This window comes from Manduca sexta, chromosome 15 (genome assembly GCF_014839805.1).
Source record: "Manduca sexta isolate Smith_Timp_Sample1 chromosome 15, JHU_Msex_v1.0, whole genome shotgun sequence".
Lineage (NCBI taxonomy): Eukaryota > Metazoa > Arthropoda > Insecta > Lepidoptera > Sphingidae > Manduca > Manduca sexta.
Genome location: NC_051129.1, coordinates 9,717,128 through 9,739,126, shown reverse-complemented (window position 1 = coordinate 9,739,126; position 21,999 = coordinate 9,717,128). Strand labels below are relative to the sequence as shown.

General features: G+C 34.9%; 1 protein-coding gene across 1 annotated transcript in view; it reads left to right on the top strand.

Annotated features, from left to right (window-relative positions):
- The window catches only part of LOC115449035 (GTP-binding protein Rhes), a 47,536-nt gene that overhangs the window by 10,152 nt on the left and 15,385 nt on the right, over positions 1-21,999 (top strand). The window contains exon 2 of the mRNA XM_030176724.2: positions 11,166-11,359. Coding sequence (XP_030032584.1) covers positions 11,166-11,359 — 194 coding nt within the window. The remainder of the gene's footprint in view (positions 1-11,165; positions 11,360-21,999) is intronic.

Below are 21,999 nucleotides of genomic sequence, written 5' to 3'. Positions count from 1 at the left end.
TAAATAAACCTATAACCAATAAAAATCAACGACTCCAGACAAATAAGAAAATCTACAGCGTTGTGTAACTACGTGAAATGTATACTCACGAAACAATTTATTTAATCTGTCTCTATTGCCGTCAATTCTGAGTTTGAAGGTTATCGTAATGTGTGCTGTGTATACAGACTTGATTGAAATTCTAGACGTACGTGTTTCTTTTTGTAGTTTACTTCTTATACAATACGTATTATAAAATGTATATTCATGATTACATTCCCAAGTTGGTAGCGGTGGCAATGGGTGACAATTTCTGAAAGAATTTTATACAACATATAGTTATTACTAGTATGCATAAATGTGGTTTGCAAATCGTTCCTATAATAATTAGATTTTACATAAGCTATAATGGGAAGCCGGCAGGAATTAGGTTATATGGATTCTTCGCCACTGATAGGTAGATATTATTCATACGCTTATAATTTACCTACATCATTACCATCATTTTCTAAACTCCCATTGCATGCGAGAGACCTTAGGTCCATCACCTCACTTAGGTCTAATATAATTTATTTACCAAAATATATTATTATATTATCCATGTTATATGTTGCTTTAATTTATTTGCAATTACATTTAATAACAGACTAGTATGGCACTTATAAAGGTGGCTCAACATACATTATTGCCAATTAGCACGATAACGAGGCGATACATTGCAACGCTATTATCCAGCTTTGGCACCGTCACCCGGATAATCCGGTTCTAGATGATAGCAATAATGTCATTGTTACGTGTTACTTTAAATTTGTGCCGTGTCATTTTTAACCGACTTCAAAAAAAAGGAGGAGGTTATCAATTCGACGTGAATTTTTTTTTTTCTTTGTTTGTTACCTCAGAACTCGCTCATTTATGAACCGATTTGGAAAATTCTTTTTTTATTCGAAAGAATTTCTCTCCAGATTGGTCCCATAATTTTTTTTTCAAAATCGTTTTGGTAGTTTGATTTTAAAATTATAAAAACTAGAATAATTATGTCGTCCAAGAAAACGAAATCGCGAATTTAGCTTTTCTGTGACGTATTTAGTTATGTTTTTGCATTGAGTTTGGTTGACTGTACTTCTCACAAACTTATACATATAGCATAACATCTTTTCCCCGTGTCAGGGGTAGGCAGAGGCGTAACATTTCATCGCGATAGTCGTACTGTGTATGAAACATATCAGTTGTGTTTTTGGGTTGGGTTTAATTGACTCTACTTCTTACATACATACATATATGTATATAGCATCACACCTTTTCCCCTTTTTAGGGGTAGGCAGAGATGTAACACCACAGCGCGATAGTTGTAGTATGATCGAAATATATCAGTTGTGTTTTTGCGTTAGGTTTGCTTGAATCTACTTCTTACATACATATATATAGCATCACATCTTTTCCCCTTTTCAGGGGTAGGCAGAGGTGTAGCATTTGAGCGCGATACTCGTACTGGGTGCGAAACACATTAGTTGTGTTTTTGCGTTGGGTTTAGTGGACTCTACTTCTTACATACATACATATATCTAGCACCACACCTTTTCCCCTTTTCAGGGATAGGCAGAGGTGTAACACCACAGCGCGATAGTTGTACTGTGAGCCAAATAATATCAGTTGTGTTTTTGCGTTAGGTTTGCTCGAATCTACTTCTTACATACATATATATAGCATCACACCTTTTCCCCTTTTCAGTGGTACTCAGAGGTGTAACTCCTCAGCGCGATAGTCGTATCGAGCGAAACACAACTATGCCATTGAGACGGTCTATTTTTTTACTAACACACAAAAAGCAAAAAATAAAAATAATTTTAACAAAAATTAAACCGCCTTCAAAAACCACTCAAAACCAAAAATAATTTCACATAACAAGTATATATTGGATACCAATTTTGGAGTCGGTGCCTAATTAAAATAGCTAGTTAAGCTAGATAAATACATTAACGAATATACGAAAACAATGTGCTGCCAGCGTACAAAGTCAGCAAGTCAGATCGTCACCGGAGATAAACACATCGCCGCAGCACAGCAAATGGAAGCTATTAAGGAAATATTTAAATTTGTGAATTGTACACTACCCAAATTCTTCCCCTGTTACATATAGCTGGTCAAATGTGGGTGTATTACACTCCCTGCCTCGAAAAAAAGAGGAAATAAAAAGATGAAACACCATACATGTGCTTGGTATTACACCTTTCACTGTGTATGTTTGTTACTAGTACACGCAAACCTACTCTTTTTTATTGATTTGAAAAAAATTTTGCTCATAGATGGACTATGCAACAAATATAGCTAACAAGCAATTTTAATTAGGCACCGACTCCAAAATTGGTATCCAATATATACTTGTTATGTGAAATTATTTTTTGGTTTTGAGTGGTTTTTGAAGGCGGTTTAATTTTTGACTGTTTGACTTCAAAGACTGTATGTTTGTCGCTAACGCATTAGGGCTTGGTGGTTACCAATTAGACTAGTGGTAGCGTATGTAGTCTGACGGTTAGAAGGTCTTGGATTCGATTACCAGGTCCAGCATAACTTTGCGTCGGACTTCTAACATGATTCACCTCAGTTAACATCACTTAGGTGGGTGGTTGTAAAAACAAATCGAAAGCTTTTCAGCCTCGATAGAATGTAGCCTAAATACACGAACGTCCATGTCGTTTAATTGTGATTGGTTGAGTGAGTCATATGTTACTTTTTTGGGCAATCATAATCAAATGACACGGGCTCTCGTGCCTTTTTTTGTAAGCAATCTCCTGCACTTACTTCCAATTATAGTCTACAGTGGCGAAGGGTGATATTTTCCGAAAGGGAAGCCGACCGAAATGTAGGCACTAATACTATTTACAATTAGATATAGCCCACTACGTAATAAATATTAATTATAATTAACTTATTCATAATATTATTCATTACTAGCTTCCGCCCGCAGCTTCGCCCGCGTGGATTTCGGACTTCAAAAATGGAGCCGGTCGCGAACGTTCGAGAATGTTCGTTTTACGAAGCTACTCGCTAGGTGATTCGCTAGCCTCTAGGTGCCAAGCAAGCCGCCTGCCTGTGCGTTCGCGACCTTATATATATACAGAAATAATCCTTATAGCATGATTCAGTATTCACGTATGATACCGATTTGTATGATTATTTTTTATGGAATATTTAATAATGTTAACTTTTTTAATTAGGGATGACTGAGAGTGTTATAAACGTAAGAGTAGACAAATATAATGAGAAAGCTTCGAACTGCTAAGCTATCGGGAGTTACACGTGTTATTGTGAGTCAACCATAAAAGATAGACATATGCTGTCGTGGGATATTTTTTACATAATTTTAAGGAGAACATTTCCGTCATACATGATTTCTGTGTAGCTTTAACCATTAAGGTTGCACACGCGACGGAAGCTTAAAAAATGGAGTAACTTCTCCCGTTTTCCCAACATTTCCCTTCACTGCTCTGCTCCTATTAATTGTAGCGTGATGAAAAGTATACTATAACCAGCACAGGAGTATGACAAATAATTGTACTAAGTTTCGTTAAAATCCGTCGAGTAGTTTTTGTTTCTATAATGGTTATACAGACAGACAGACAAAAATTTTACCAATTGCATTTTTGGCATCAGTATCGATCCCTAATCACCCCCTGATAGTTATTTTGGAAATATATTTCATGTACAGAATTCACCACTCTACAGATTTATTATACGTATAGAAGATAATTCTTTTCGCATGCATTTTACAAAAGGGAAGCCGATAGGAATCCGATTATATAGACCCTTCGCCACTGATAGTTTATCGATGAACATCGAAAATGGTGAATTAAATTTTAATACAACGCTGGCTTGAACTAAGACGTCAAGCCTGTCATCTCCGTCATGTCAAGCCGATCTCTTGGGAAACCTCTAAAACCTGATCGCTCAGTCCCCGGTGTAAAAATCGATGTGGCTTGTTCAAAGGCGGATTGAATTTTCGTTCGCGAGCGTATTTACATAAGGGTAATGGAATCCCGTTTGCTTACAAGTAAAATGGTATGTTTATTCAGTGTATGGAGTTTAATGTGTGGTAATGAGATGCTAGTTCTGACATATTGTGGATGAAGGAGCGATAGAATTCAAATAATTTATATAATATTTTTAGAAAATAGTTTCGGGCTCGAATCACAAATTGAAACGAAGAATTTTTAAGTGAAAGTTTTATTTGTGTAGTTTTAACGAGATTATTTATTATTACTAAATTGTTTTGGCTTGGTTCAAAGTTTGTGGCAACGTAAAATGTCTAATGGAAGGCTTTGTGGTGTTAAAAGTGGTGATAGTCCATTTAGAAATCTACTGAGCACGGATGAAACATGTTGCCATAAAACTCATAAGTGAATTTAGTTATAATTACTTATTCCATTCTACACCATAGCGTGACATCCTAGCAATTCGAAATATCTACAGGCTCTTGCCTGTAATACTTTCGTGCGAGATATTTACGTCTGCACGAAAATAGACCTTTCTATTTTCGTAGCATTCGTAGCGCTACGCCGTAGCACTTACGTAACTCGTAGTGATAAAATAATTTCAGCCGTTTCCTATTGTCTGGAATTGTTTCAGTTATTTAATGATGTTGGAATGTGCAGGCAAGTGCCTAGTAATATTAAAGTTGGGGTATGTTTAGTTCGTAACGTGCTATCATGTTATAAACTTGAGCGTGAGTAATTAAGTGTCCCCAAAATTTGCTGAGTAGCACGTACAGTATTTCTGAGTTTTAATGGACGTTTTACTATTTGCCCTAAACCCCGGATATTTTATTTGTGTAGTGAGTTGAAATTTCGCATTAAAACTTTGACAATCGAGAAATCAGATTAAAATGTTGTATTGATCACTGCATTATAAACAGGCTTTTATATTGACACGTTGCTGTTGTAGAGCTTGTTATTTACAAATAAATCAAAAATGTACTGAATTTGATATGCAACAATGTTGTTGTTTACAAGATACGTCATTAAGATGACGCAGGGTTCCAATAATAAGAACGAAAAAATTATGAGATAAATTGGCATAAGATCGTGCTCGTTTTCAATTATTTTCTCCACCGAAAAATACCCAAAGTGTAAAAATAATTATGGGTTTAGGTCTTAAAGATTGAATTGGCACTAAAAATGTGCGGGGTTTGTTTATTCTTCTGAAAATATCACTTAGCATTCGAAACGTCGCAAATAATAATTTCGTATGGAATTTACACCTAACTACTCCGGTAGAGTCAGCCAATACCTAACTCCAACACTTTCAAGGTATTTTTTTACACTACGGCCACGGAAAGTGATCTCTTGACACCTGATTGTGAGTGAAGTAGGGTCTAGCTAAAATGTCGACTGGCGAAAGATGTTTATCATTCACCAGGTAACACAAATATACCGGCCTATGTGAAACTGGATATACACAGGCTGATCACGGGACGCGACACATTTACGTGGGTATAGCGGATTTCACAATTTACTTACGGTTGTCACTATCTGGGCGGATATAAATATTCTTCCACCAGCACACCATAACTAGCACAATACACAACATATCAGTGGCGAAAAAATGAAAACGAAGAAGTGAAATATTCCGAAGGAAGCTCGACACAACTTATAGGTACTAATATACATAAATTCGGTCCGCAAATCGTTCTAATAATTATATTTTACATAAATTACGAAAGAGAAGTCGGCAGGCATCGGGTTATATGCCTGCGCTATTGCAACATAGTTATGAAACAAAAGTTTTAACACAACATTTTTAATACTACACAGTTCATTGGCCTTAAACGTTTCTGCACGATTGATTTTCTCTCTACCATTTAGTAAAAAAAAAATAACAAAAAATACTAAAAGGAAGCCGGTCGAAATCGGGTTATATGCCTACGTCACTGCAACATAATTAACAAAAGAAACAGACTTGAAACAGCATTTTAATACTGTAAAGTTCATTGGCCTTAAGAAAATGCACGATTGGGTTGCTCTACCACTTACTCACAATTTGGTTTGGTACAAGAATCTCTAAAACAATAGCCGAACTAGCTTTCACCGTCCACAGTAATTCAGTTAGAAGCCTAACTAGGACAATTGAATTTGTGAAAGCAGCTGCGATTTTAATGTCCTTAGATCCAGTGTCTACTTCGGAAGCCGCATTAGAAGTTAGTTTAAAGTAAATAAATAAATGGCATCGAAGCACTTTCGACGTTACCCGTCACTGATTAACGTACCTACCAGGGCCCTAATTCTGTAAGATAGTGTAAACGCGTAACGCGGCCGTGTCATGTTATCTTCGAGAAATGTGCGTGGAATGATATTCTGTAAGCCAAATTTCTATAGTCCTAAACATGATGCGTTGTGTTACGTGCTTGTTACGCACTGTCAAAATAACGTGCGGGATAGAGAATAAGGCCCCAGTATTGTTATTTATTTCTAATATTATTTAGTTCTATTCCGAATTAACTTACAATTCTACTTTCGACTTTCAATTTTCGAATTTCGACATCTTGTTAGAATTTCATTATAACCGCATCGGCACGATTTACGATCGTTAACTTATGATACTACAGACTATGGTATAGGTCTTAAAAAAATAATAAATATCACCCCTTTATCCGTAAAGGGTTAGGAAGATTAACAACTAGTGCAAACGCCTTGTATGTTTCGTTCTAAGATATAATAGGGGGCGAGCCTATCGCCATATCGGGAACATATTCCAGACTTCGGGTATCAACCCGAAGATTCTGAGCTGAAAAACCTAATATTGTTTTGCCCGACCCGGGATTCGAACCCGAGCCTTGGAGCGATGTTTGTACCGCGCACGTAATACGACTTCGCCACCGAGACAGACATAAAACTGTTTATTAAATGAAGTTATTATTCATTAGAAATATCTATCATACCTGTGTCGAAAAATTTATGAGGCAGAAGAGATAAATACTCTTGGTAGGACTCTAAAGTGCTGACTCATTATGACAAGGTTCTATGTTACGTTCGATGTGCAAATTAAATTATATATTGTCATGATTCTAATTCATTTTCAGTGAACTTTCTAATAATCCTAAAAGATAAAAAGGAACCATTAATTATGGTCTTTCCTAATTTTTGCAAATGTGAAAATAATTAATCTAATTTTTGCAACGTTAGTAAAAATTAGCATAGGACCTTGAAGCAGTAAGCCAGCGAAATGTTAAGCTTTGTATGCTCCAGGTCTAGCAATTAAATTACACGTCTTGTTACACATCTAACCGCATACTAACCCAAAACTTGTTCATACTTAGAAATACAAGAGCTCATTTTGGTTCGTGCGGTCCGCGCGAACCTCGGAGTTAGTAATGTATTCAGGAACTGTGTAATGTAAGCACGTGCGTTCGAGATCTCTTATATTACACTTGTTGCTTTGACTCTTCAAAGAGTTTACGGTACGATTTATCGTATTCGTTTGACTTTCTAATGCAATGCAAGGAAAGTACTTTGACGATTTTTCAAAATATTGAAGAAGGGTTTGCGGTTTAAAATTTAGTTTAGTTGCCCGGAATTATAATTTGTGCCTGATAGCGATGGGTTCTATCACATCATGGGACGGATTTCCGATATCAAGGTGCAGGAGTGTCGTTTCTGCTTCACCCTTCAGTGATATAGACGTTATAGTAAGATATGTAATGTGTACAAGATTTGTATCATCATGGTTACATACTATATTTTCATGTTTCAATAAAGCGAAGTTTCCTAATCATTGTCATTTCACAAAAGACATGAAAGGCTTCCCACGGGATACAAATGACTATTTATTTATTTATAGCGGAGGTTAGGGGACTGAAGAGCTGTCCAAAAGTAACCACCGTGGCCCGAGGCAATTTCGCAAAATCAAAGTTATTTTCTCTCGGAATTTTTTATTGTATCAAAGGTAAAATTACATTTATGTTTAAGTGTTATTAAAGTTTATTTATTTTTGATTTGTGATTTATATTTGTACAAATTACATATATTCCGTTCACAATTGTTCTGTAAATTATATTTGTCATAAATCAGCCTTTGCTTTTGAGAACAAATTATTCGAATTAATATTAAGATTTCAATGTTAATTTATTTGACATGACCGATCGGTTTGTTAGAATGCTTACGGCTTATTCCAAGTTTTGTGACATGATTTGTGTTGACTTGAAGACTTTGTTTTAAATGATGAACTGTGTGATTACTTATAAACTTCTACGAAGATTTAATAAAGCCTTTTTGCATGGCGTATCGGTAAACACCTGTATTTTTATCACTGGTGTCTATTTTCGGTGGAGCTATACGATCAGTTTACGATGCGTTTGAAAAATATCTATTAGAATATTTCACTAAAATTCTGAAAAAAAAAACAACTAGAATATTGTTTCAAATATCGGAAGAGAACCCATAGAGGAATATTATACTAAAATTCTATTATTCACTCAATTTCCATAATTATCTCTGCACCACCCCAAGGTTGACTATTGAAGAATGCTTTTGGCATTAAGTCCGCCTATATACGTTTGTATACGAATACATAAATAAATTCTGAACAACAATGCAAATAGAATTTTGCTCCAAAAATAATATAAAGGACCAAAAATTATACTTCATTGCGTTTTTTAAATGATAGTAATTTAGATATTCATTTGCGTAGGTATAACTGATGTCAGAATTTATTTAGCCATTTTGATAAAACTCAACATGAAAACTAGATATTTCAAAATGAAAGTTAATAAAGCCTTCATTTCTCAAAGTCAATACCTGGAATTGAATGCGCTGCAAATCCAATGCTGTAAGCCACCACTCCAGTCGCACACAATACGAATTTAAAATCGGCAACACAGAGTCCTATATAAACAACATACGAAAATCCTGATAAAACAAAGCCTTGCGCGGCATAACATTTACATTCGTACAGAAGGAGCAAAAGATAAACAGGCCTAGCCATTATTAGTAGAAAGATAATTTGGAAAGCGTTACTTCTGGTGATTAACATTTTGCTGACAAATCTATATATTATGAAAATTAAAATATTTTTCGGATTTTATCGCAATTTTAATATTTTAGTTTTCTCCCGAGGTTTCGAAGACTTTGCAGCCTTCGTGGTCACAGAGGGGACTCTCAGAAAAATAGTTTAATTTTAATGTCTAACATTCGCGTAAACATAAGAAATCTATATATAATAAAATTGTAGATCGATGCCTGTACGTTATACCTATTGAAACAAAACTAATAGGGGAGTCGTTATTAGAGCAACAGAAGCCAATTTTTATCAGTATGTCTGTATGTTTGTACCCGGATCACGCAAAAACTACTGCAGAGAATTGAGTGCAGCGTTAACCAATGTATTGTTAGAGGTCTAACTTAAAATATAGGCTACATTTTATCCCAGTAAGATAGAAAAATGAGACTTCTATCCCGGAAAAAACTATTTCACCTGGATGAAGCTGCAAATAAAACCTAGTTATATATCAATTTTATTTTTCTGCACCCCTCTACATAAACTTTATTTATGACAAATCTTACTCAAACGTGCGCGCAATATGTTTAAAAAAAGTGAAATGTCAAATTATCGCCATAAGTCGTAACCACATCTAGGATCTGTCTCCATAGTAAATGTAATTAAATTCTGGTTAGATCCACAACAGCAAATTACTTTTCATATCGAAAATAATTAGATGTTCTATTCAAAGAAGTGATTGATTCCTAACACTATACATAAAGAAAAACTATAATTACCTACTCGTACGTAAGTGCTTTAAATGAAGGTAACAAAAACGACCTTTCTAACCTTGTACACACAAATTATTCCCGCCTTCTAAAATTAATTTTCACACACAAAGGTATACTCGTATTTCGTGTACTGAAATACAACTTGAGGTTCCGCCAACCTTTTGAAATAACATATTAAACAAAATTACATCAAAATGTATTCTCGAATTGTGGGTATTTCGAAATTTAAGGACTTCATTTGCTATTATTAATTTCTAGACTTACGCACGACGGATGCAACAAATGCGTTAAGCTACACTTAAAATATTTGTTCTCATATTTATTTAACGAATAGGAATGGTGAGAGAATAGTTTTGAATGTTGCTTTCTTTTTAATTACTCTAGAATTACTTCCCAGTAGTCAGTGGTTTGGCTGGGTCTCGTTGTTGTACAAGTCTATTGTTAGCCTTTTTACGCGGACAGCTTGCTCGCTTACGTATTTAGACAATAAAAAAAAAATTTAATGATTTATTTATTTTCGCAAATGTTAGACATTGAAATAAAACTATTTGTTGGATTTTATCGCGACTTTATAATTTTCTCTCGACGTTTCGAAGACTTTGCAGCCTTCATGGTCACAGGGGGTGTGAGGTGTTGATCGTCAGAAAAATATTTTTATATAGTATTATTATACAAAAAAAAAAAGTTATCACCCTTCTAAGATAATTTATATTTTAAGTCTCATTATATTCTTATTTATCAGACTCTCCAACTTAAAACCCGAAATTTTATAACGATATCAAATTCAAAGAACTTTCAAGCCAAAGATTTTCTAAGCGTTCTATGCGAAATATTTTGGCGAAAACTTGGCAAGTAGGAGTATCACGTATTCATCTGACGGTAAAAATGTAGGACATATCTAAATTGGGAGGATGAAGAGACATGTGGCTCATACTAAGGAAGGGAGATTACTGAAACGATGTACGATGAGTTAAATTGTTTTAGAAGTATCTCGGGAGACATTGTGTTTTGTATAGCTTTTGTTTTTCAATTGCTTTGAATGACGAGACGAGCTCGGCGTTCGCCATTAAGCGATACATGAGTAAAATTGTTTTAGAGGTATTTCAAGAGACATATAGCTTTTTTTTATTGCTTTGAATGAAGAGATGAGCTTGCCGATTTCCATTAAGCGCTACGACTGCCAACACCATCCAACACCTAGAATTACAAAGTATTTTTTGGTATTTTACTGCGCTCGCCATCCTGAGACATTTTCCTGTAATTTTTGTTAGAGATAAATGCGGAAACCACTAAACAGATTTAGATGGAACCTGTACTGCATTACATACAACTTTTTATTCTTGGAAAGCTCTTTGACGCAAGCGAAGCCGCGAACAATACCTAGTAAAAAATGTGTTTCATCGAATTAAATAATATTATTCATTTCAGTTCCGCACGAGTTGGCAAGACTTCTTTAGTGGCGCGGTTCCTGGGCACCAAATTCGAAGACTGCTACACACCCACCATTGAAGATTTTCATCGAAAGCTGTACAGGATCCGCGGGGAGGTCTACCAGCTGGACCTTCTGGATACGTCGGGAAACCATCCCTTTCCCGCGATGAGGAGGCTTTCGTTTCTTACTGGTAAGCAAAGGTTTATTTACGGGCACTGCAAAGTATACCTGCAGCTCATATAAAGCGAGGTAATGTCCTAAAAGAGTGTCGTCGAGAGTCAGTCGGTAATTTATTTAGACTCTATTCCTCACCAGTCGCCACAATTATGCCGGCCTATTTGAGTATACACGCTCTTTGGTCATACAATAGTCTTATACCAACCTTTCTATATATTAACTCTACTTGTATTATTATTACAAGTTTACATTGACCGGCAGTACAGTTCTCTGTAGCTATAATATATCAAAATACCTAACTAGCTTTTGCTCGCGGCTTCGCCCGCGTGCAGGAGTTTACCGGGATAGAAAGTAGCCTATAACCTTTCCAAAGTCTTAAACTATCTCCATACCAAATTTTATAAAAATCCGTTCAGTAGATTTTGAGAAAATCGTTAACACATAGAAAGACATCAAAGGGGACTTTGTTTTATAGTATAGACATTGTAATTGTATTCTTAATGTTAACCGTTTTAAATCTTATTTATATTATAAATACGACATTTTGTCAAAATGTTTATGTTTGTATGTTTGAAATAAATACAGAAACAGCTGAACGAGTTTAGATGGAATTTGGCACAAGGATAGATCATGTCCTGGAACAATACATAGGCTACTTTTTATCACGATAATTTTCTTCCATGATTAATAGTGTTTTTATCGTCTGATCTTATAAATAAGAATATGGAGAATAAGGAGCTAGCGTCGTATTGCTACAATGTTGGGACTTTTGTTGTAGGAAAGGGTTTTCACGCGGGTGAAGCCGTTACCAACGTCTAGTCTGTGTGTAGATAATAATTATTCAACCTCAATAAAGCCGTCAAAACAGTTTTTAATTCCAACAACAAAATGTAAATGTTGAAAAGTTTATCGTAACAAAGGGGTTAATTCATAAAATAAATATGTATGAATTTTCAAAATATTCATTCCAAATACTAGAATGTGGCGCCGCTTCGACCACGTGAAAGATTTTTATCACGATACAAAATAAGTTTACAAAAAGTTTTAGAACATTTTTAAAGATTATTTCCAACAACAAACATTACCTTAAACATACATTGAATAAGAGCATTTCACGCAAAATAAACCCAAACCAACCAACATTTGAATAAGTTCCATTCCAACATTTGATCCAATATTACTAGCATTACTTACCTCGTGTAGACACTGTATGCCGTGGAAAGCCGGCTTATAAATTTTCATACCTCACCAAAGTGGCGCGGCACTCACGCATTTGCTAAAGGAAAAATTCAGGGAACACTGGTTTGAAATAAACACCATGTATAAGGATCCTTTTTACGGATTACGGATTATGACGTCACTGAATAATAGAACGTGCTTCTTTTTGTTGCTAAATAGTAGGTAAGTATAATAGGGATGGGTTTCAATTGAAGCAAGTTTGATTCTTAAAAAGAAATAAGTAAATTAGCAAATCGTTCGCAATGTAGTAAAGGCTGAAAATAGAAATAAAAAAATTTAAGTATTATATACAAATAAATCGAGATTTGCTGAATTAGATAATAACGAATAATATTAATTAACTATGTATTCCAACCGTTAATTCTTTATATGTTACTGGCACCACAGAACTGAAAGAATTAAAATTTAAAAATTTGAAAATAGAACACAAAAAACAATTACAATTAGCGTGCTCATTCTTAATCTCGCGTAACTTTTGATGAGTCACAGTGCAAATCCACTTTAACCGAAAATATACTAGATGCTTCGAGAAAAATGTCTGCGAATGTCTACAGATATTTGAAACGACCACCTGGCCTAGATAAGACGGTGCTCAAGAGAAATGCATTACTCTACGCTATCTTTTTCCGTCCATTTACGTGGCTTTGTACGCTAACACGGCGGCGATAAGCTCCGGATCTGAGTACTCAACTCTGGTCTATTACCCGTGGAATGTTGTTCTAAAGGATGTTCCGTTACTTTGTTACATGAGGTAAATCAGATCAAGATGTAGTGCACACACTCACGTTTATCCTTGAAAGGGTAGGCAGAGGCGCAACTACAATTCAATTTTCGCCGTCTGTATTCTTTCCTATGATGTAAAAGTATAGCCTATTGCATTATCGGGTACGAATTATAGACTTGAAACTGAGCAGAAAAACCCTACTGTACCCGACCCGGGGATTGAACCCGAACTACGCCATCGAGGCAATCTGATATTGTAGTGGATAGGAATAAATAAAGTGATAATGGTGGAGTTGTGTTGACTTATGTCTGTACATGGATAGTATACAACCGAGGTTACAATTTTTCGAAAACCATGAACGTTAGCTTATTGTATTTCATATCGTTTGCGATATTTCCGAAAGTCCAAACAACCTCCCCTCTACTTAATTCTTTTCCATTTAGGTTAACAGCATCTTCAGAAGTTATTTGCTGTGAAGGTTAAGTGATAGATTTGTTCGGCTAGGATATATAAAAAATATACGCAATATCCAGAAAATATACTTACGAAATGCTGTCGGATTAATTTAGGCCGATCGAGTCACACTCATTTACAATCTTATGTGAACGGTCACAGGGTGGGAATTTATATGCAATTGCAATTCAAGTGTCCTTATGCGGAACTCGCGGTTCGAGGATTGATATCTCGGACTGACCGCAAGACAGCCGCGCGTGGCAGTACACGCCGCCATCTTGAAACACGCACTTGGTTCCATTATTACTAGACTATTATGCATATAGCGTGATAGTTTGTATGATAGTGTAAATTATGAATTTAATTTTTTAAATATATATTTTATATGAGATCATCAAAAGTATGGCAACTTTACTGTCCAGCTAATACTACTGCTGGAAACTGGTACTACTACGACACACACCCCTTTTATCCCCGAAGAGGTGGGCAAAGGCGCAACTAATGCACAGACAAACCATGTGTATCCCATCTCATGATGTGGTAGGAGGCAGTCTATCGCCATATAAGGCACAAATTCCAGAGACCGAGCTGACACTGACCTTGGGCTGCCCTTTCAATGTTTATGCCACAAATATTTTTTATAAACTATTAATCATTTCATGGTAATATATTCCTATAATGTCACTATGCTTAGTATTCTCTCTAAATTAACAACGACTCAATAAAATTATTCCATACAATTTCACTCACAAATTCCGACTAAAAACGTTTAATGAATCAGGCTCTACAAAATTCTCTACTTAGAAGAAAATATACAAGAAAATGAACATTTCAATAAACATATAACAAACTAACAAAAGGGTATTAAATTTTACATTTTTACCGATATTAACATCAATAGCATTATTCTAAGAAATAAGTAATACGACTTATAATGAGCCTGCGCTTCAAACGCTCGTTTGTACTCAAAATGAGCTTTTTCCTTTACAAACATTTTAGGATTCCATAAGGGAAAAGAAGAAAAGAAGAAAAGCTGGGGTGTAGATTTTACCCCAAATCGAGGACCAAAGATATTATAAATATTGTTTTAGATAGGTCGCTTTGGTATAATTATTTCTTATGTTTACGCGAATGTTAGACATTAAAATTAAACGATTTTTCGGATTCTATCGCGGTTTTAATTAACCCAATATACTTCATAAAAACAAAAGGCACATAGTTAACAATGCTATATACATCTTTTGCAAATTTATGACAGCGATACGATAGATCTGTTGTAAATTTATTTTAGATAAAATAAAATATAAGCTCATACTTGAATCCCCGGATGTGTAAGCAGAAGTCCACGTTTTATTTTTAGCTGGTAATAGGATATATTTTATATCCGCCCGGATAGCGACCACCGTACACAAGGTGTTAAAACCCGCCATAGTGGCCTACGTAAGTGTGTCGCGTTCCGGGATCAGCCCGTGTATATCCGATTCCGACAGGCCGGCACAATTGTGTTAACTGTCACGGGGTAATCATCTCTCGTCAGTCGACATTCTATTGGACCCCACTCCACTTACCATCAAGTGCAGTGGGGTCACTTTGCCGCCGAAAAACAGTATAGCATCTTAATTCATGGACTGCTTTAATCGAAAACAAAATGCCGAGGCTGACCAGAGAACCCAGTTATTATTATGAACCATTAATTCATAATTTAATATAGGTTTCATATATTAAATACACAGCTAATAGACATAGTGAAGCTTTCGGTTTTAGAAGCAATTAATATATTATATTATCTACGTTTCAACTAATGTTTACTACCGGAAAATCTCGGTCAACGACCGGTAAAAATCAATGTAGAAATAATTCATGTTTTAATGAATAATAACATCAAAGTAAATAAAATAAATACATTGAATATCCATAAAATTCGTAAAAGCGTTGTGCATGTCACGGATAATATGTTTAACGTGAATTTCCGGTCACCTGTTCCCGGTACCCGGTTTTAATGACAAACATACTAAAATGCTCAGCGAAACGTGATAATGTTGTTTTATAATATTTACGTTGGCAATGTTCTGCGTGATATATTTTTATACACATAATAGTAGTGATAATATAGTACAACATAATATAGTTTGGTACAACACATACACGGACTGCCTCGGTGGCGTAGTTGTTATGCGTATGCGGTTCAAGTACGACTACCGCACCGAGATACTGGGTTCAAATCCCGGATCGGGCTTGAAATAATTTTGACTGTTTTTTTTTTATGTTAAAAATTATTCAGTCGTATTTCGGAGTCGGCAAATTATGGTGAGATACCTTCGTGTCTCGGAAAGCATGTAAAATCGTTGGTCTTACGCCTGATGTCTCTTCAATCATGTTGGATTGCCGTCTCACCAGACTATGAGAGTGATGGAATAGAGAGTGCACATGTGTATTGCGCACACACTTGTGCACTATAACATCTCCTGCGTATTTGGCTGATATGAAATCGGCGATGAGGGATTCCATTTAGTACAACCTTTTATCGCCGAAGGGTTAGGCAGAGATGACAAAAATAATTGTCTGCGCGCCGCCTAAACAATAGACTTTTATTCAATTAAATATACGAATAATAAAACAAGTATTACCGAATTACAATTTAAACAATAGCTCTGTGACGATCCCAATCTCGTAAATATGAACAAAAGCTCTCCTTCATGTCAAGTGCGTATCCGAACTGTATTTGATTTCGCTCGTTATTCATTTCGTATCTCGTGTTGAATATTTTAAATGTATGTTATTTTGTATTGGCATATTTTTATTGGTAGCTTAGCTTATTTTTTTTTATAAAACATTAATTCGTGTTATTAAAACACTGTAAGGTATTCAAATCAGACAATATGTCAGTTATATTACTGTAAAATGTAATATGGTACCGATTCTTTCAATTTAATAGTAACTTAATTCTTCGCTGCGTTGCGTGCGTGGTACGACCACCACTCTGCGGTTCCGGATTTAAATCCCGGGTCGAGAAAGGTAATATTTGGTTTTCCTAAAATTTACCCAGGCTCTAAAACTTGTATCCCACATAGCAATAGACTCGCCCCCTATCACATCATAGGACGGAAAACACTTGTCAAAAAGTGAGTGCCTCGTTTACATGTCTGTGTAGCGCTTCGGAGATAAAGGCGTAACGTGTTGTTAATTCTTTAGATTTTTATTAATTTAAATTCCTACATACAAAAACCTTTCGTATCTTCGGATGAGTCTCATTCTATTATCACGTTTAAAATTTCATATCTGCGGATGATTCCTACTCCATTATCACGTTCAAAACCTACACGAAACATAACCTCAATCCATACAAATACATAAACGCTAACAAGTAAGAACCACTAAACGTTTAGCACACAAACGTAAATGCAAACGTTTCCAGTTAATTTTCAATTTGCCGCCGGCGGAAGCCTCTCAGATGTGTCATTATATCTAACTTCTATCTGGGGCGGTTGTATGTAATAAATCATAATCTGTTAGGCAAACAACTATATTGGCTTATCCTACATGTTTTGCATATTGTAATTGGATCTTTACTAGGAATGTCGATATAGTATTTTATGATGTTCTTTATGTTCTTTGTTGGTAGTGGGAAGGAAACATATGGCTAATAGTAGATTGCATGGTAACATTAATAAATATAAAGAAGTACCTCTGCCTACCCTTTTGGGGTAAAAAGTGTGGTGTGTCTGTGTTTTTTGCTCAATAAGGAGGTTTATAAGCCATGATAGCCTAATGGATTGTGTGGATTGGACTGACGAGATGAATGTCCGCAAGGACACGCACCTTTGTCATTTTTAAAGTTTTATGTATATTCTTTGTGAATAGGAAAATATAGTGCGGAAACCTGAGATGATTTGTGTAAGAATTTTGAGAGTGTGTGAAGTCTGCTAGTCCTCAAGGAGCCATCCAATGAGGACTAATCCCTCTCATTAATAGAGGAGGCCCATATCCAGCAGTGGGACAATATACAATAAAAGGCCGATATTATAATTAGGAGTTTTAAATCTCAAGGTGACAAATATTAAAGCGTTGTAATACAATTATATTTTAAAGTTCTGGGTTGCTAGTTTTTACGGACAAGCATACCACTCATCAAGCGAGTGACCTGCTCTCAAAAGTCGTTGTATAAAAAATTAACCTCCACACTTATATTCAAAGTTGGTAAAAACTATTTCGTTACAGTAATAATTAAAAATTATTTTCAATTTAGCACTGTGTCCAATTAAAATGTTACAAAATAAATTACCAAACGAACGTCGTGGATTCCTCGTGAAAATAGAACAAAAAAATCCGATTTAATTGGTTACTAAAATAATTTGCTGGTCGTCGGATAAATTTTATATCCGCTCGAATAGTGACCACTGCATATCGTGTTTAAACGCGTCACAGTGGCCCAGGTAATTATTTTTTTCTATGATTCTATCGAAGTGTGTCGTAGTATCAGTCGAAGTATATTCGGTTCGAAGAGGCCTTCATTATTGTATCGACTGACGAAAGTACCTTATTTTCTCTTGTCGGTCATGTTATTAAAGCTGTTGTTTTATTATTTGAATTATAATATTCACAATTAAGTGAATAGTTGTGTGCTTATACAATACAGTTGAGGCGATTTTTGGAAAAGACTTTTTAATTTTCGGTGAAATTTATGAAGTCACATAGGCCATTTGCAAAAACTTCTGACCTTACCTAATTGCTTTGCCGACCCTCTAGGGGAGGTTGGACATAGCTGCTTTAGATTAATACATACCTTTCCCGGGGCATTATTTGTAAAAAAACAAACCATTACAACATGCAATATACAAAGTAAAGATAAAGAAACTTTCGCACACAGATGTTTGCCGTTGCAAACGTAATTAACAAAACATTTTAGTTTAGTTAAATAATGGTACGAATGGTAGGACGAACTTCAACTAAATGTACAATTAGTTGCAACTTGCAGCCAAGTTGAACTCTCAATGGATTAGTTTTAGTTTAGTGGTCATTCACAAGCGATTTAATTTCAATGTTTTAATTAAATATTGACCCTTTTCGGATTAAAGTTATATGTAATTTTATTATTTTACAGGCTTTTATTTAACTTGCAATGTTTGTATGTATGTATGTATGTACGTATGTTTGCAAATTAATGTTAAAATAGTTATCCCCTATCGATTAAATCGAAATTGTGCACATCATTTTAGTTTGAATGACAATGCACGGTTAGCTAAGCGACGTCATTTTAAATCGAATATGGCCCATGGTCTAATATGGCGGACTAGTTATTTTTTGTACACGCCCTTAATATGGGTAGGGATTAATGTATCCTGAGAAAAATGCGAAAAAAAATAACACTCTAAATCCAATATGGCAGAATGCACAAGATGACGGAAGATTAGTTATTTTTTACACACTCCTATAATATGGGTCAATATAATATGGGTACCTCAAATTAAAGGATTTACAAAAAAAAAAGTAAACCACCCCAAGATGTTATAGGGGGTGAGCCTATCGCCACACCAGGCACAAATTCCAGACGCCTGGCTGCTAAGTATAAATCTAAAAACATAGAAAGTCTGCAACAAAGGACATTTTAACCCAAGTTTCCTCAAATGACCCGTTCCTTTATCCACTTAAAATATGATCCCCGGTGATTCTCAAAATTCGGGGAAATTGAGCATTTTTTTCAAATCGTGAAAGAATATCATAGATATGCATTATTTTGCCTTATTCACGAAATCTAGGTATGCAAGAATATAAAAAAATGGTTTCTACAAGGATGGTGTTCATAGTTTTTGAGATAATTGAGATTGAAATTTGTGTTTAAAACGGCAATGAGAATGACTGTTTACGGTAATGAATGTACCAATGACGGTAGTGAAATAAGCCGCCGGTAATGAGAAAATCTGATGAAAATGTATATTCTACACTTTATAACTAAATAAAATAGCATTAAGTAAGTACTATTGTATTTATTCATAGAAATTAGCCCTAAAAATAAAAAATATACCAAAAATACTAACATACTTAAACTTTTTTTTTATCAAATTTACTTGACAAGTGTTTATTCTCATTGACTTACATATTATATAATCAACTATTAGAAACATAGAATCAGACTTTAAGATCGTATAGGTACTACATAAATGCTTATCATCACAAATGTCTTAGTATATTAATAATATTATCACAAACAAATCAGTCTTTTATATTATGAAGTTTCTTATGACTGTAATGTTCTACATCCATTTCAATCTAATTGAAAACAACACCGATGCAGTTTTAATAATAAGTAATCAACAGTAAAACAATAGTTATTCCGATTTAACTATTCTTTCAATAAACAACTAATTTTAATTTTAACTCACTAACATTAGTAGATGTTGAGACGGTTAGATTAGTAGACGTTCAACAAAAATTATAGTAGTAAGTATAGAAAGCCTTTTTAGAAAATTTTTAAATCATCATCGTCATCGCTGTCACTCACAATATTAAATTTGATGTTACTAAATGAACGAGGTTTTTCAAAGTATTTACTACCACTGGGTTTGTCGGACACAAACTCTTCAAAATTTTGCTGAAATTTTGCTAATTTACTTTTCGTCCATAAAAACTAGTGTTTGACCAATTAGGTAATCTTATATTTGATAATATTTGCACTCGAGATTCATTTTCAAGCTCAGCAGTAGAATTAATCCCAATATTTTCTATGTCATTAATATCTGTCACATTGGATTTTGGTTTTATTGAAACATCTGATTTACTAGCAACAGGACTTAATATATTACTGAAGTTAATCGTTTCTTGAAGTGCACCAGCCGATGTATTTTCTTCAATGAACTGCTCGAGATAAACGTTATCGTTTTGTGAATTTGTATCTATCATACCAAGTGTATCGAGACAGCCAATATGATACCCATGACGACATATGGTATCGTTGGAGCAGATAATGCAACTTAACTCTCTAAAATACATGCGAGGGCATCCTGCAGACCATAATACTTGGTGTACCGACATTGTTCCCTTAAAAGATTTGATTTCGATGGGAAAAGTCCTTGTGAGTATCTCTGCTTCAGTCACAATATTAATTTTAATATTTTTGATCCGCGTTTTAATAGCTTTTACAAAATCATCGAATGTTGCAATATCAGGAACCAAAGGCAACAATTTGATCAGCTGTTCTTTTAAAGTCGCACCTACTCCATCTGGAGCGCCCTTGCCATGGCCGGCTTCCAAGTAGTTCCAAGTTACTGTTTTAATCTGAGGAAAGTCTCGGTATAACTGGCTGATGGCATAAAACATATGTTTATTCCGGTATTGACTAGATGGACTGTCCGAGATAAAATGTAAACCGTCTAACATGGGTGAGATGTCTAATATATACTCTATAAGTGGAATAAGGTGAGCCCAAATTGCCGCCGCATCATGCCTATTACACTCGCTAAGAGTACAGTAACTTTGTGTTTTATGTGTTCCCAATTCTGGATCTAACAAGTAAATAACAGATGTATGTAAAGTTATCTGACTGCGGCTGCCACCAAAATGGACACTTTGTATTTCTTCATTGTATTTCAAGCTGTAATTTTCGCTAAAATCAACATGTATAACCGCTTCTGCAAGACTTATGGTTGATTTTAACATTTTGATGGTATTGTATTGTCGCATGACGTTGTTGCAATGAGCAAAATAGGCGGGAATAGAATCTTCTAGCTTTTTTATAACATTCAAAGGTAAATCTTGTAACTGTACTTTTTGGATACGACTTTCTTCTTTTCTTGACCTTTAGACATATATTTCTCAACTGTAGTACACCATTGATAATATTTTATCGTCTTGTCATTTTCAAATTCTCCATAATTTAAAACTCTATCCTTGCAGCATTCACATGATCTATTCATACAATTCTCTTCATTGATATTACAGCATAAGCTAAGAAGAAGAGACATTCCGTTAGCTTCCTTTAAAATATTGTATCTTTGAAGACTTTTTAGTATCAAATCCATATTTACGTGTTTTTTGCAAGAGCAGGTATTTCTATCGGTGTTATTTGGGCGTAATACCCAAAACGGACAGTATTTACAGAACGTCGAGTAGCTTACGTTTTGATTATGGTTCGCTAAAAATTTCTTATGCAAATGAAGTAGATTATCGTTCAAGTATCTTTTTGTTTTCTTACACCTTTTCTTGTAATGTATTCTTTTTATCTGGCAAAATTCTACTATTAC